Raw genomic sequence first — 14441 nt, 5'->3', positions numbered from 1 at the left:
ATGTCTACATGTTTTTTAAATACCTCCAGGGATGGTGGCTCAACCACTTCCCTGGGAAGCCTGTTCCAATGCTTGACAACCCTTTTGGTGAAGAAATTTTTCCTTATATCCAATCTAAACCTCCCCTGTTGCAACTTGAGGCCATTTCCTCTCCTCCAATCACTTGTTACTTGGGAGAAGAGATGAAGTCTCACCTTGCCACAACCTCCTTTCAGGTAGTTGTAGAAAGTGATAAGGTCTTCCCCTCAGCCTTCTTTTCTCCAGACTAAGCAAGCCCAGTTCTCTCAGCCGCTCCTCATAAGACTTGTTGTCTAGGCCCTTCACCAGCTTCATTGCTCTTCTTTGGACACGCTGCAGCACCTCAATATCTTTCTTGTAGTGAGGGGCCCAAAACTGAACACTGTATTTGAGGTGCGGCCTCACCAGTGCCGAGTACAGGGGGATGATCACTTCCCTAGTCCTGCCAGTCACACTATGCCCGAATACAAGCCAGGATGCTATTGTCCTTCTTGGCCACCTGGGCACACTGCTGGCTCATATTCAGCCGGCTGTCAACCAGCACCCCCAGATCCTTTTCTGCCAGGCAGCTTTCCAGCCATCCTTCCCCAAGCTTGTAGCATTGCATGAAGTTGTTGTGACCCAAGTGGAGAACCTGGCACTAAGCCTTGTTGAACTTCATACAGTTGGCCTCGGCCCATTGATCCAGCTGGTCCAGATCCCTCTGTAGAGCCAATCTACCCTCAAGCAGATCAACACTCCTGCCCAGTATGGTGTCATCTGCAAAGTTACTGAGGGTGCACTTGATCCCTTCGCCCAGGCACTGATAAAGATATTAAACAGAACTGGCCCCAATACTGAGCCCTGGGGAATACCACTTGTGATCAGGACCTGATCAAACTCCCTATTGGTTGTTCCCATTTATGCTATTATTAGCACTGATTGTGTCCTGGTTTCAGCTGGGATAGAGTTAATGATGTCATATGGTATGGAATATCCCTTTGGCTAGTTTGGGTCACCTGCCCTGGCTGTGTCCCCTCCCAATTTCCTGTGCCTCTCCAGCCCTCTAGCTGGCAGGGCCCAAGGAACTGAACAGTTCTTGTATTAGTATAAACGTTATCCAGCAACAACTACAAACATCAGTGTCCTATCAACATTGTTCTCACACCAAATCCAAAGCACAGCACTGCACTAGCTACTAAGAAGAACATTAACTTATCGCAGCTGAAACCAGTATAGTGCCACATGATGGCACTCAAAATGATCTACTCCATAACCTTCCCTGGCAGCAAGTCCAGAGTGACAGATTTTTAGTTTCCTGGATCCTCCTTCCAGCCCTTCTTGCAGATGGGCATCGCATTTGCTAATCTCCAGTCAAATGGGACCTCCCCAGTTAGCCAGTACTCCTGATAAATGATGGAAAGTGGCTCGGTGAGCACTTCTGCCAGCTCCCTCAGTACCCTTGAATGGATCCCATTTGGCCCCATAGACTTGAGTGCGTCTGAGTGGTGTAGCACGTCACTAACTGTTGGGGCTCTTGCTGTATTGAATGATTATACTGAACTTTGAAGCAAGTGGAAAAATACTGAAGAAATAAGACGAGGTCACGACCAGAACAGTGGAATGAAGAGGGAGGAACAAATTGCAGATGCTTCACAAAACCAGGGCCAGCAGGACGCGATAAGAGGAGCTGGGAAACTGCAGAAAAGAGCCTACGTGCCAGAACAAGCAGAAACAGAACTCTTGCCAATAAGCAATTGTTAACCAATCATATTATTATACGCTTGTAAGATAGCCAATCATATTATCACGCGCTTACCGAATGCCTTATAAAAGTGTACCTGGTTTGTATAATAAACGGATCAGATCTTGAACTCCATGAGTATTTGAATCTGACTCCCGCTCGCCCGAAATGCCCGCAGCATCTGGTGACCCCGACGTGATCCGGTGAGGGTCGACAGGATCGGTCAAAAAGTCAGGAGGATTCATTAAGGATCGTGTTACAAGCTGCGGAGCCGGCGAGGATCCTGCTGCCAGCGGAGAGAGAGCTGGGTGCCCGAAGAAAGGCGGAACGTGCACGGCTGACCGGTGAGTCAGGAAATTTAAGCAGGATGGGAATCACTGCATCAGCGGTGGAAAAAGCAATCGTAGACAGTTTGATGAAACTGGCAGAGAAAACTGAAACGCCAGTCTCACGGCAGGCAGTAATTGATCTGCTATGTTGGAGTCGCCGCCGTGGTTACCTTGCTTCTACGCAAGATGTATACAATAATGAAACATGGAAGAAAGTGGGAGAGGACTTGTGGGAATCTGTGCAAGTCGGGACTAAGGGGGTAAAGACTTTGGCTCGCACGTATCGGGCTGTACGGGGTATGGTCGTGCAGTTACACGGCGAGGCGCAAGTCGCTGCAGCTGTTAAAGCTGCAGTGCGGCCTCCCGGCGATCCTACTGCTCAGTCGGAGGAAGAGCCAGAGGGGCAACCTCCGTGTGAAAATCCCCCCGATTATACATCTAAAGCTTATCCAGTAATGACTACTGCTGAACGAATAGCGTGGAGATTAGATGATGAATTACCACCCTGGTGTCCTGATAAGGAACAAACGGCAAGCGGCAGACAGACATTAATACCGGCAATTGCGAGTACTGGATGTAAAACTGCTGGGGTGGGAACGGCACAGCTCCACCAGCTCCTAAATAACAGACTGCATTTTTTTGAAGCATGTTTGTCTTTGCAAAGGTGAAAGTTGAGATCTGACTTCCTGACCAGTGTTAAAATGCACCATGGCCTCTGGCTACTTTAAGATGATTGTGTGACTTTGGACAAACCTGGTAGGAGCAATGCTGAAATCAAGTTGTAAGTTATATTTCATCCTGAGACTGATGTTTCTGGCATTACATAACGTAATTTTGATATGGAGAAATAGTGTGAAATGGGGACAATGGACATCGATTGTGATTGTATATGTCTGCTCAAGGAATGTGGGTATGGTGACTAGTCATGGGTGCAGTGTCTGGTCACATAGGCACACAGCTTTGAGGAGACAACTACAGTTTTGGGGAGACGCCTGTCCTTCTTCCTCTAACAAAAGGGGCTATTTAAAAAAAAAAAAAAAAAAAAAAAAAAAGAATGAGAAAAGGATGAGAGATATTCCAATGCTATCTAGAGGGAGGGAGTGCTAAGTTTCCTTGCTGGAGAAGATCGGATGGTCACAAGAACATGAATCACCTACAAACCTGCAAGACCACCACATTCCAGGAAACAGACTGATAAGCTAATTAACATACGAAGCGGGGTTTAGGTAACGAATATGTATAGGCGTTAATTGAATATTCATTTGTTTCATTGTATAAATGTGGGATGGTTCGTCACTTCGGGTATGCACGCTTGTGGAGGAGCGATCCCCCATGCATCTGCGTGCAATAAACATACCTACTTTATAACTTTCGAGTTATAGAGTCAAATTCCGCACGTCAGTTTTGGCGAGCCAGGCAGGAGGATTTCTGCTCGGCTGAGGGACCAGCTGCGGAGCGGACGCTCCTAGGCGCGCCCCGGGAGGTTTCCTCGGAGGAGCCTCCTCTTCTCAGCTGTTCACCCGGGAGCAGAAGAGAAACCCCTGGATCCGCGGATAAAACGATATGTTTAGTAACGGGGCGGCTGGTGAGACGCACGGAGACGTCCGGCGCGCAGTGCAGTCCCCAGGGGAAAAAAAAAAAAAAAAAAAAAAAAAAGGGGGAAGCTAAAAACTTCCTTTAGGTTGTCTTAAGAATTGGGGAATTCCTAGAATGTAACAACTGAAATAGCGCTCTGTGTCTTGTTTGTTCTATGTGTTGTCTTGTTACATGTTCAAAACTTGGAGTTATGAAATGTATGTTGAAAAATGATAATATTCTGGTAATTCGTGGCAAATAGCGGAAAACTTAACACTCTGCTTAAGACCATGAAAAATTGGGTTTTGTTTGTTGTTTGTTTTTTGGCAATTGTTCATTGAAATGCATACTTTGTGAACTGCCAGTGTTCCTAAAAGTTGTACATAAGTGCACGGTACCGTATAACATACTGCTTGTGTGACTGAGGGCTGCCCGGAGAGTGTGAATGGTGTGACTGAGATGCACATTTTGATTTTCAATGTATAGCTTAATTATTTTGACTGAGTGTGAGTGCAAGAGTGCTTGAGACATGCGTTTGAGTGCAATATGAGCAAGGAGCTCTATCCGTGTTTCCGACCTTGGGTGGCTAAGGCGACCGGAGAAAAAGTAATTAAAATTGTAAAATGGGAAATGGAAGGAGTAAGCCCTGTGAAAAATCGCCCTTGGGCTGTATATTAAAACATTGGAGTGATATCGTAGGACATGGTGGTACCGAAAATAGAAGGAAATGGATTAAATATTGTAATCAGTGGTGGCCTTTGTATAAATTGGGGAGTGATGCGAAATGGCCTCAGGAGGGAGGAATGTTAGATTATAACACTCTCCTGCAATTAATGTTGTTTCTGAGGAGAGAGGGAAAATGGGACGAAGTATCCACCGACAGCTGTAGGAGTTAAGAGATCGTATACATCAAGTTAAAGAAGGTTCTTCAGGCATAGATGCGTGGTTTGCTTCTTTGGGAATTGGAGGGTGGTTAAGGGATTTACTGAAACAAGGTCTGTCTATATTGTTGTTTGTTATTATTTTGTTACTTTTAGTGCCTTGCCTTTTACAATGTTTTCAGAGCTGTGTGGAACGCAGTATTAATGCTGTCTTTAAAAAGAAAGGGGGAGGTGTTGGGGCTCTTGCTGTGTTGATATTGTTGTTTGTTATTCTTTTGTTACTTTTAGTGCCTTGCCTTTTACAATGTTTTCAGAGCTGTGTGGAACGCAGTATTAATGCTGTATTTAAAAAGAAAGGGGGAGGTGTTGGGGCTCTTGCTGTATTGAATGATTATACTGAACTTTGAAGCAAGTGGAAAAATACTGAAGAAATAAGACGAGGTCACGACCAGAACAGTGGAATGAAGAGGGAGGAACAAATTGCAGATGCTTCACAAAACCAGGGCCAGCAGGACGCGATAAGAGGAGCTGGGAAACGGCAGAAAAGAGCCTACGTGCCAGAACAAGCAGAAACAGAACTCTTGCCAATAAGCAATTGTTAACCAATCATATTATTATACGCTTGTAAGACAGCCAATCATATTATCACGCGCTTACCGAATGCCTTATAAAAGTTACTTGGTTTGTATAATAAACGGATCAGATCTTGAACTCCATGAGTATTTGAATCTGACTCCCGCTCGCCCGAAATGCCCGCAGCAACTAACCATTTCCCCTTGGATTATGGTGGCTTTGTTCTGCTCCCCGTCCCTCTCTTCCAGCTCAGCGGGTTCAGTACCTGTAGAACAATTGGTCTTAATTTATTAAAAACTGAGGCATAGAAGGCATTAAATACCTCAGCCTTTTCCTCAGCCTTTGTCTCTATGTTTTGCCTCGCATCCAATAAAGGATAGAGATTCTTCTTAGCCCTCCTTTTGTTGCTAATGTATTTATAGAAACAATTTTTGTCTTTTATGGCAATAGCCAGATTAAGTTCTAGTTGGGCTTTGGCCCTTCTAATTCTCTCCCTGCATAGCCTCACAACATCCTTGTAGTCCTCCTGAGTTGCCTGCCCCTTCTTCCAAAGGTCATAAACTCTCCTTTTTTCCCTGTGTTCCAGCAAAAGCTCTTTGTTCAGCCAGGACGGTCTTCTTCCCCGCTGGCTCGTCTTTTGACACATGGGAACAGCCTGCTCCTGTGCCTTTAAGATTTCCTTCTTGAAAAATGTCCAGCCTTCCTGGACCCCTTGGCCCTTCAGGACTGCCTCCCAAGGGACTCTGTCAACTGTTGGGGTCTGCAGCGGGTCTGCAGACAAGTTAGTTGACTTCAAAGACAGCGACAAATAGTCAGGTATGTAAACAGGATGTGAAGAACCGGAACTTAGAACTGCAGCATACGGGCACCTAGAGCAACAGCAAATAGCAAGCAAGAAGAAGGACACAAAAACCTATCAGGGTCTAACACCTGCACTGTCTAAGATATATAAATAATTTGTATAAACAATAAAGGCCATTTTGTCCAAACCCAGCCACGCAGACATAGTGTTTCTTTTCAGTCCACCTCGACTTGCGTCACCACAGTCAACCAGGCTCCTAAACAGGCCAAAGTCTGCCCTCTGGAAGTCCAAGGTAGCAGTTGTACTGACCACCCTCCTTACTTCTCCAAGAATTGAAAACTGTCATTGCTATGCCCAAGTTGGCCTCCAGCCATCACATCACCCACAAGTCCTTCTCTGCTCACAGACAACAGGTCCAGCAGGGCGCCTTCCCTAGTTGGCTCACTCACCAGCTGTGTCAGGAAGTTACCTTCCACACACTCCAGGAACCTCCTAGACTGTTTCCTCTCTGCTGTATTGCATTTCCAGTAGACATCTGCTAAGTCCCCCATGAGAAGAAGGGCTAGCAATCATGAGACTTCTCCCAGCTGCTTATAGAATATTTCGTCTGCAGCTTCATCCTGGTTGGGTGGTCTGTAAGAGACTCCCACCATTATATCTGCCTTTTTGGCCTTCCCCCTGATCCTTACCCATAAACACTTGAGCCTTTTATCACCATTGTCAAGCTCTAGACGGTCAGAACACTCCCTAACATACAGGGCTACCCCACCACATCTCCTTCCTTGCCTATCCCTTCTGAAGGGTTTATAGTCATCCATTGCAGTACTTGAGTTGTGCGAGTCATCCCACCATGTTTCTGTGATGGCAAAAATGCCATAGTTTCCCAGCTGCACAATGGCTTCCAACTCCTCCTGTTTGTTGCCCATGCTGCATTCATCAGCGTAGATGCACTTCAATTGGGCTATTGATCCTGCCACCTTTTTTTGGGGAGAAGCCCTAATTCCTATGTGACCATTCTCAGGCACTTCCATGGTTTCTAACACATCAGTAACCCTTATGTCTTTGCTGCCATGTGGATCCCTATCCCTTTCCTCCACTGAGATGGTAGACTAAAGAACCTTGCTAGCACACCGTCCCTTGAACACTGGTATGCCACCCCCAGGCTTATCTCTAATGAGCCTGGTTTTATCCCTTTCCTCCTTCAAATCTAGTTTAAAGCTCTTTCAATGAGTCCTGCTAACTCCTGCGAAAAGAATCTTTTCTCTCTTAGAGACGAGTGCCCTCCATCTGTTGCCAGCAGGCCTGGTGTCGTGTAACCAACCCATGATCAAAACCTCCAAAATTCTTCAGGCTTGGAGCCAGGTATTGATCTGCTGGCTCTTCCTATTTCTTCCCTCATCATTCCCTGCAACTGGAAGGATAGAGGAGATCACTGATTTTGTTCCTTATCCCTTAACCAGTCATCCCAAGGCCATGAAGTCTCTCTTGATTGCCCTTGGACTTCTTGGTGCAACTTCATTGATGCCTACCTGAAAAATCAATAATGGATAATAATCCAAGGGCCACACCAGGGTAGGAAGCTTTCTCTTCACCATCTTTAAGCCTGGCCCCAGGGAGGCAGCAGACATCCCTAAGTGGGTCCTGTCTGCATATTGGAGTCTCCTATGACAATGACCTGTCTTTTTTTCTTTCTGGAAGCAGTTTTCACACAGGGCATAGGCCAACTTAACCTTGGAAACACCTCCAAGCTAGATGAACTGTCGTCCTCATCATTGTTCAGTTCCATTTGCAGAGCCTTGTACCTATTATACAAGGGCATCTGGGAAGGTGGGGTAGTCATGGAGGAGATGCACCTGCTGTGCCGGGCAGGAACTTGTTGCTATCCCTTAAGTCACCATGTTCAGCCAGGTGGAAAGAGGATAGAGAATCCTCCATACCACTTGTCCTGTTTGCCTGACAGGCCTGTCCCAGGGACTGTAGGGTGAGATTCCATTAATCTATCTCTCTCAGATTCCCTGATACTCCTCATCCTACTCACCTTGTCCCAGAGCTCTGTCACTAAGCTGAGGAGTTCCTCTACCTGGGTGCGCCTCCCACAGATGTACTCACTACTCCCATCCAATACTGGCCTAAGAGTAGGACACCTGGATGGCAGCATGTTCCCATCAGAGCTCTGTCTGGGAAGCTGCATCAGTTGTGGCAGGTGCAGAGTTTAGAGAGGCCATGGCCTCCTGATGGGTAGATACCATTTCTCCCTGGTTGAGCTGGGAGAGCTACACCACCCTTCCTGCGCACCCTTCTGCATGAACTGCCATGCAAACTGCTGCGCCATCGCCCTTGCTGCTGCGCCACACCCTGTTTGCCCACCCTGGTCACTAGCATATATGCAGGCAGGCAATTGCATGCATTGTGAATTCTATTTTTAAAGAATATATTTAAACTACGTAAAGCACTTTGAGCTAAGGAGAGGTACTTCATATGCAGTGAAGTAAAATACATTATTACCGTAGCATATCTTAAACTAAATTAACTTCAGAAGCAGAAGAGTCACATTTCAAAGGTGGGATGCAGAGATCTTCAGAACTGTGCTAACACACACTGGCAGACTGTTGACTTTTGTTCTTTATTAGAGTCTAGATTTTTTTTTTCTTAAGTAACAAACGTATCTGCTTTCACTGAATGCTGCAGCTCTCTATACACTGATACTACTCAGAAGAAAAAAAGAAAAAAACCCGCTGTACAAAAGGACTAATAGGAGTTAGTGTTATGTGACCCTCATTACCAAGTAACTTGTCAAGGAGAGTTCACTCATTTGCTATCTTCGGAGAGGAATACACAGAGTTTAAGACATTTGCATCCATGTTCTAAACACACTCTTACCTGATCATGAATGTCAACCATCACTGTGTTCTGCTGTGGCGGGTGAGCAGCTGGGTGCAACATACGATGGGATATATTTGGAGGGTTAAAGGCTTGGGGCTCTTCTATTGCTTGCTGTTGTCCATAGAACAGGTGGTGATAGTTTTCATCCTGGCTAACAGAATTGTGTCGAGACAGACGATCCCTTCTTGCTCTCTGACGGCGAGCAGGAGGACTAAAAACACATAAAGAAAAAGATGAAAGATCACATTGAGAAAGGTTTGTGGCACATTTAACTAGAAGCACAAAGAACTCGATAGTAAGGATACACTGGAAAGTTTTACTAGGCCAGGTATGTTAGGTTGTCATACAATCTTTCATTGAGAAAATTTCTGAAAGCCCTACATCCTTATTTCAGCATGAGTGTTTTAGCATAGCTTAATACAAGACAGAAAGACAGAAGAAGCATTTTTATAGAAATACTACCTTCACAAAAGACATATTAAAAAGATATTTGAGCACTTGATTCACAGAATCACAGAATGGTTGAGGTTGAAAGGGTCCTCTGGAGGTCACCCAGTCCAACTCCACTGCTCAAGCAGGGCCACCAAGAGCCTGTTGCCCAGGACCATGTGTCCTGGTTTCAGCTGGGACAGAGTTAATTTTCTTCTTAGTAGTTAGTACAGTGCTGTGTTTTGGCCCTGGTGTGAGAACAATGTTGATAACACATTGATGGTTTTAGTTGTTGCTGGGTGATGTTTATACTAAATCAAGGACTTTTCCGTTTCTCAGGCCTTGCCAGTGAGAAGGCTGGAGGGGCACAGGAAATTGGGAGGGGACACAGCCAGGACAGGTGACCCAAACTAACCAAAAAGGCATTCCATACCATAGGACGTCATGCTCAGTATATAAACTTGTGGGGGTTAGCCGGGGCCGGTTGATTGTTGCTCGGGGACTGGCTGGGCATCAGTTAGTGGGTGGTGAGCAGTTATATTGTGTATCACTTGTTTTCTTTCTTCCTTTCCCTTTGTATTTTATTCCTCCCCCTCTTATAACTGCTATTGTCAGTATTGTTATTATTGTTCTTTCATTTTTATTCTATTTCAATTATTAAATTGTTCTTTTCTCAACCCTCGAGTTGAACATTCCTTTCTGATTCTTCTCCTCATCCCTCTGGGTGAAGGGGAGTGAGTGAGCAGCTGTGTGGTACTTTAATTAGCAGCTAGGGTTAAACCATGACACCATGTCCAGATGGCTTTTGTATACCTCTAAGGAGGGAGCCTCCACAACCTCTCTGGACAACCTGTTCCAGTGCTCAGTCACCCTCACAGTAAAAAAATGTTTCCTGACATTCAGATGGAACCTCCTGTGTTTCACTTTATGCTCATTGACTCTGGTCCTGTCACTGGGCACCACTGAAAAGAGCCTGACTCCATCCTCTTTGCAGCCTCCCTTCAGATATTTATATACATTAAGATGCCCCTCGAGCCTTCTCTTCTCCAGACTAAACAGTTCCAGCTCTCTCAGCCTTTGCTCATAGGAGAGATGCTTCACTCACTTAAAACAACCCTTGTGGCCCTTCTTTAAACTCTATCCAGTATGTCCATGTCTTTCTTGTAGTGGGGAGCCCAGAACTGGACACAGGACTCCATGTGTGGCCTCACCAGTGCTGAGTAGAGGGGAATGATACCTCCATCAACCTGTGACACCCTGCCACTTGACTGTTATTGTAGGCCTAGACAGACTGCTGACGTCCTGCCCTGACACCCTGACCCTTGACCTTGGAAGTGTAGGCAGGGTCCCATCCACATTCCATGTAAAGTTTGAATCTCTCAAATCACACTACCATTGGTGGAGCCAAGGGATGGTGTGACTCTCACCCTCATTCAAAAGGCATTTCCATGACTGACTGTTGCTCCCAGATTACTCAGACATCAAATGTTCCTAGCAGTACACCAGAGCCATGCCATTGCTTATAATCTTGTGTTTGCTATAATCATGTGTTTCTGGAGCAGGTGGATATTTCCTGAAGGAACTGCAGCCCATGAAGAGCACATGCTGGAGCAGGTTCTCCTGACAGAAGCTGCAGACTGTGGAGAGTCCACACCAGAGCAGGTTTAGCCTGAAGGACTGCGGCCCATGGAGATGACCCACACTGAAGCAAGGGAAAAGTGTGAGGAGGGAGAAGCAGAGAGGACCTGTTATAAACCCCATTCCTCATCCTCCCTGTGCTGCTTGGGGCAGTGGGAGGAGGTAGAAGAGTTGGGAATGAAGGAGTGAGGTTGAGCCTGGGAAGAAGGGTGTGTATAGTTTTAATTTTTTGTCTTTGTTTTTCAGTATTCAAATCTCTTTTAATTGTCAATAAATTAAATTAATTTTCCCCAAGTCAAGTCCGTTTTGCCCATGACAGTAACTGGTCAGCTTGTGTTGGTTTCAACCCATGTATTCCTTCCTAGCAACTGGAGACACACAGCATCAGGATGGTGAGCGTATAGATACCGGTAATAGGAATCATGCTTGTATTGTCATTCAACTGCATATTGCAATTTTTATATTATGCTTGTATTGGGATTTCAGTTTATTGCTGTATCACTCTGCTAAATCAAAATCCTGTGTAACATCAAATATCTTAAAATAAGTAAAATTGGTATTAAAATATTACAACCTACTTGTGTGACATATCTAAAAGAACCTGGTCAGAGAGTATTGGACTCTGGCACATGGGCCACAGTTCCTGTCAGGAAAATCTGCTCCAGCATGGGTTCTCCTTGGACCACAGGGAAATACCTGCTTCATTGTGGTCTCTTCCACAGGATTCAGGGGAATATCTGCTCTGGTGCCTGAAGCACCTCTTCCCCCTCCTGGAACCAGCTGTTTGGCACAGGCCAACCCCTGACCTCTTCTCATAGAGGCCACCCATGTAGCCCCTGCCCCCTGCTACCAAGACCTTGTCACATACACCCAACACAATCTGCTAGCTAATAGGCCAACAATCAAGCCCATTTACTTTGCCAGGAAATGTTCTCAGTGTCAAATCCTTAGACTCTTCTTTGTTACCTGTCAGTTGGATATTCTCTGCTCCTGCTGGCTGAATGCTGCCCCAAACACAACCACATTCTAAAGTTTAATCCCCTTAATCTTCAAACAAAAAAATACTAAGGACTTCTATAAATCCACAAATCTGTCATGTGTTGCCCATAAATTGTTGATAACTTTAGTCAGGCATGCTGCCACAACAAAGTTTTCCTTCTTCTTTCTGCTCCTCCTCCCCTACCCTCTGTTCCTGCTTTCTTGGAATATTACAGGATCACAGCATAATTCAGATTGGAAGGGAATTTTATCCTTCAACATAGAATGAGCTCACTGTAGAAGTTTGCCAGGCCACTGTAAATCATCCTCCTAGCATAGCATCACACTGGCACAGCCTCCCCGAGTCTACAAGAACAGAATGGCTGCCTGTACTGCATCAGGCAGTTGTAGGATCGTAGGATAATTCAAGTTGGAAGGGAGTTCACTTTGCTCAAAGCAGGTTAGCTATGAGATTGGATCAAGTTGCTCAGGGATTTGCCCAGTCTTGTCTTGAAAACCTCCAAGGATGGAGACTGCACAGACTCTCTGGGCTCTAGCTCCACTGCTTAACTGTTCCCATGGTAAAAAAGTTTATCATATCTAGTTTGAACCTCTCTTGCTTCCATTCGTGCCTATTGTTTTTCATCCTTCCACCATGCACCACTGTAAAGAGCCTGGCTGTGTTGTCTTGATAACTTCCTTGCAGGTGTTGGGGGGTGGGGGTTGTGCTATTATCTGTCTTCCCCCCACACTCCATAGCCTTTCCTCCAGGCTGAACAAGCACAGCTCCCTCAGCATCTCCTTGCAGAGCATTTGCTCCAGCTCCTCAACCATCTTGGAGGCCCTCCACTGAACTCACTCTAGTCTGTCAATGCCTGTCTTGTATTAGGGTGCCCAATTCTGACCACAGTATTGTAGATGCACTCTAAAGAGTGCTGACTAAAAGGGAATACTCACTTCCATTAAACTACTGGCTGAGCTCTTGTTGATATTCCTGGCTGCCTTTGCTGCCAGGGAAACACTGCTGACTCATGTAGACATGCTGTCTACCAAAACCTCCACATCCTTTTCAGTAGAGCTGCTCCCTAGTTTGTATCATTGCAGGTGGTTCTTCCTTTTCAGGTACAAAACTTTGTGTTTGTCCTTGTTGAATTTCACAAGGTTGCCCTATTCCTCCAGCCTGTCCAGGTACTCTTGCTGGCAGCCCTGCCCTCAAGTGCATCAACTGTTTCCCAACTTTGGTGCAATTTGCAAATTTCATTAGAGTGCACTCTGTCACCTCGTTCAGGTCATTGACGGAGATCTTAAATAGCCTAGATCCCTGCAGTACTCCACTTGTTACTGACCCCCAGGTAGAGTATGACCTGTTGACCACTACCCTTTGAGCATGACCGGCTGACCAGGTATTTTTTAACCATCTACATGTCCAAGAAGTCAGACCCTAATGCCCCAACAAGGATACAGGAATGTTGTGGGAGATCATGTCAAAAGCCTTGCTAAAGTTGAGGTAAATGACATGCAATGCTCTCCCTGCATCCACAAATCTAGTCATTTTATCATAGAAGGCAATCAGGTGAGTCAGCAGTGATTTCTGCTTCGTAAATTCATGCTGACTCTTCCCAATAACCTTTCCCTTCATGTGCCTGGAAATGTGTTCCAAGAGGACTTTATCCATGATTTGCCCAGGGACCAAAGTAAGGCTCAAGTGCAGGGTTAGTCTGCTCCTATCTGAGCCAGCATGACAATACCAAATTGTGTGGTGCGGTGGACATGCTGGAGGGAAGGGATGCTGTCCAGAAGGAGCTTGACAAGCTTGAGAGGTGGGCCCAGGTGAACATCATGAAATTCAACAAGGCCAAGTGCAAGGTCCTGCATGTGGGTCTCAGCAATCCCAAGCACAAATACAGACTGGGCGAAGAATTAATTGAGAGCAGCCCTGAGGAGAAGGACTTGGGAGTGCTGGTGGATGAGAAGCTCAACATGGCCCAACAATGTGCACTTGCAGCCCAACTGTATCCTGGGCTGCATCAAAGAAACGTGGCCAGCAGGTCAAAGGAGGTGATTGTCCCCCTCTACTCTGTTCTCGTGAGACCCCACCTGGAGTACTGCATTCAGCTCTGGAGCCCCCAACATAAGAAGGACATGGACCTGTTGGAACGAGTCCAGAGGAGGCCCATGAAGATGATCACATAGAGCTGGAGCACCTCTCCTATGAAGACAGGCTGAGAGAGTTGAGGTTGTTCAGCCTGGAGAAGAGAAGGCTCCGGGGAGACCCCTTACAGCGGCCTTCCAGTACCTAAAGGGGGCCTATAAGAAAGCTGGAGAGGGACCTTTTACAAGGGCATGTAGCTATAGGACAAGAGGTAATGGTTTTAAACTATAAGAGGGTAGATTTAGATTAGATATTGGGAAGAAATTCTTCACTATGAAGGTGGTGAGACATTGGAACAGGTTGCCCAGAGAAGTTGTAGATGCCCCATCCCTGGAAGTGTTCAAGGCCAGGTTGGATGGGGCTTTGAACAGCCTGGTCTAGTGGAAGGCATCCCTACCCATGGCAGGGGAGTTGGAACTAGATGATCTTTAAGGTCCCTTCCAACCCAAACCATTCTATG

The 14441-nt window shown here is 45.9% G+C and overlaps 1 protein-coding gene across 1 annotated transcript in view; it reads right to left on the bottom strand.

The window, feature by feature from the left end:
* LOC121080459 (E3 ubiquitin-protein ligase RNF38-like) overlaps positions 1-14441 on the bottom strand; it is a 170297-nt gene that overhangs the window by 23236 nt on the left and 132620 nt on the right. Inside the window, exon 5 of the mRNA XM_040578468.1 lies at positions 8782-8995. Coding sequence (XP_040434402.1) covers positions 8782-8995 — 214 coding nt within the window. The remainder of the gene's footprint in view (positions 1-8781; positions 8996-14441) is intronic.

The sequence above is a fragment of the Falco naumanni genome, chromosome W, assembly GCF_017639655.2.
Source record: "Falco naumanni isolate bFalNau1 chromosome W, bFalNau1.pat, whole genome shotgun sequence".
In the NCBI taxonomy this organism is placed as follows: Eukaryota; Metazoa; Chordata; class Aves; order Falconiformes; family Falconidae; genus Falco; species Falco naumanni.
The sequence above is the reverse complement of the archived record's forward strand: the minus strand, read 5'-3'. Positions and strand labels throughout refer to the sequence as shown.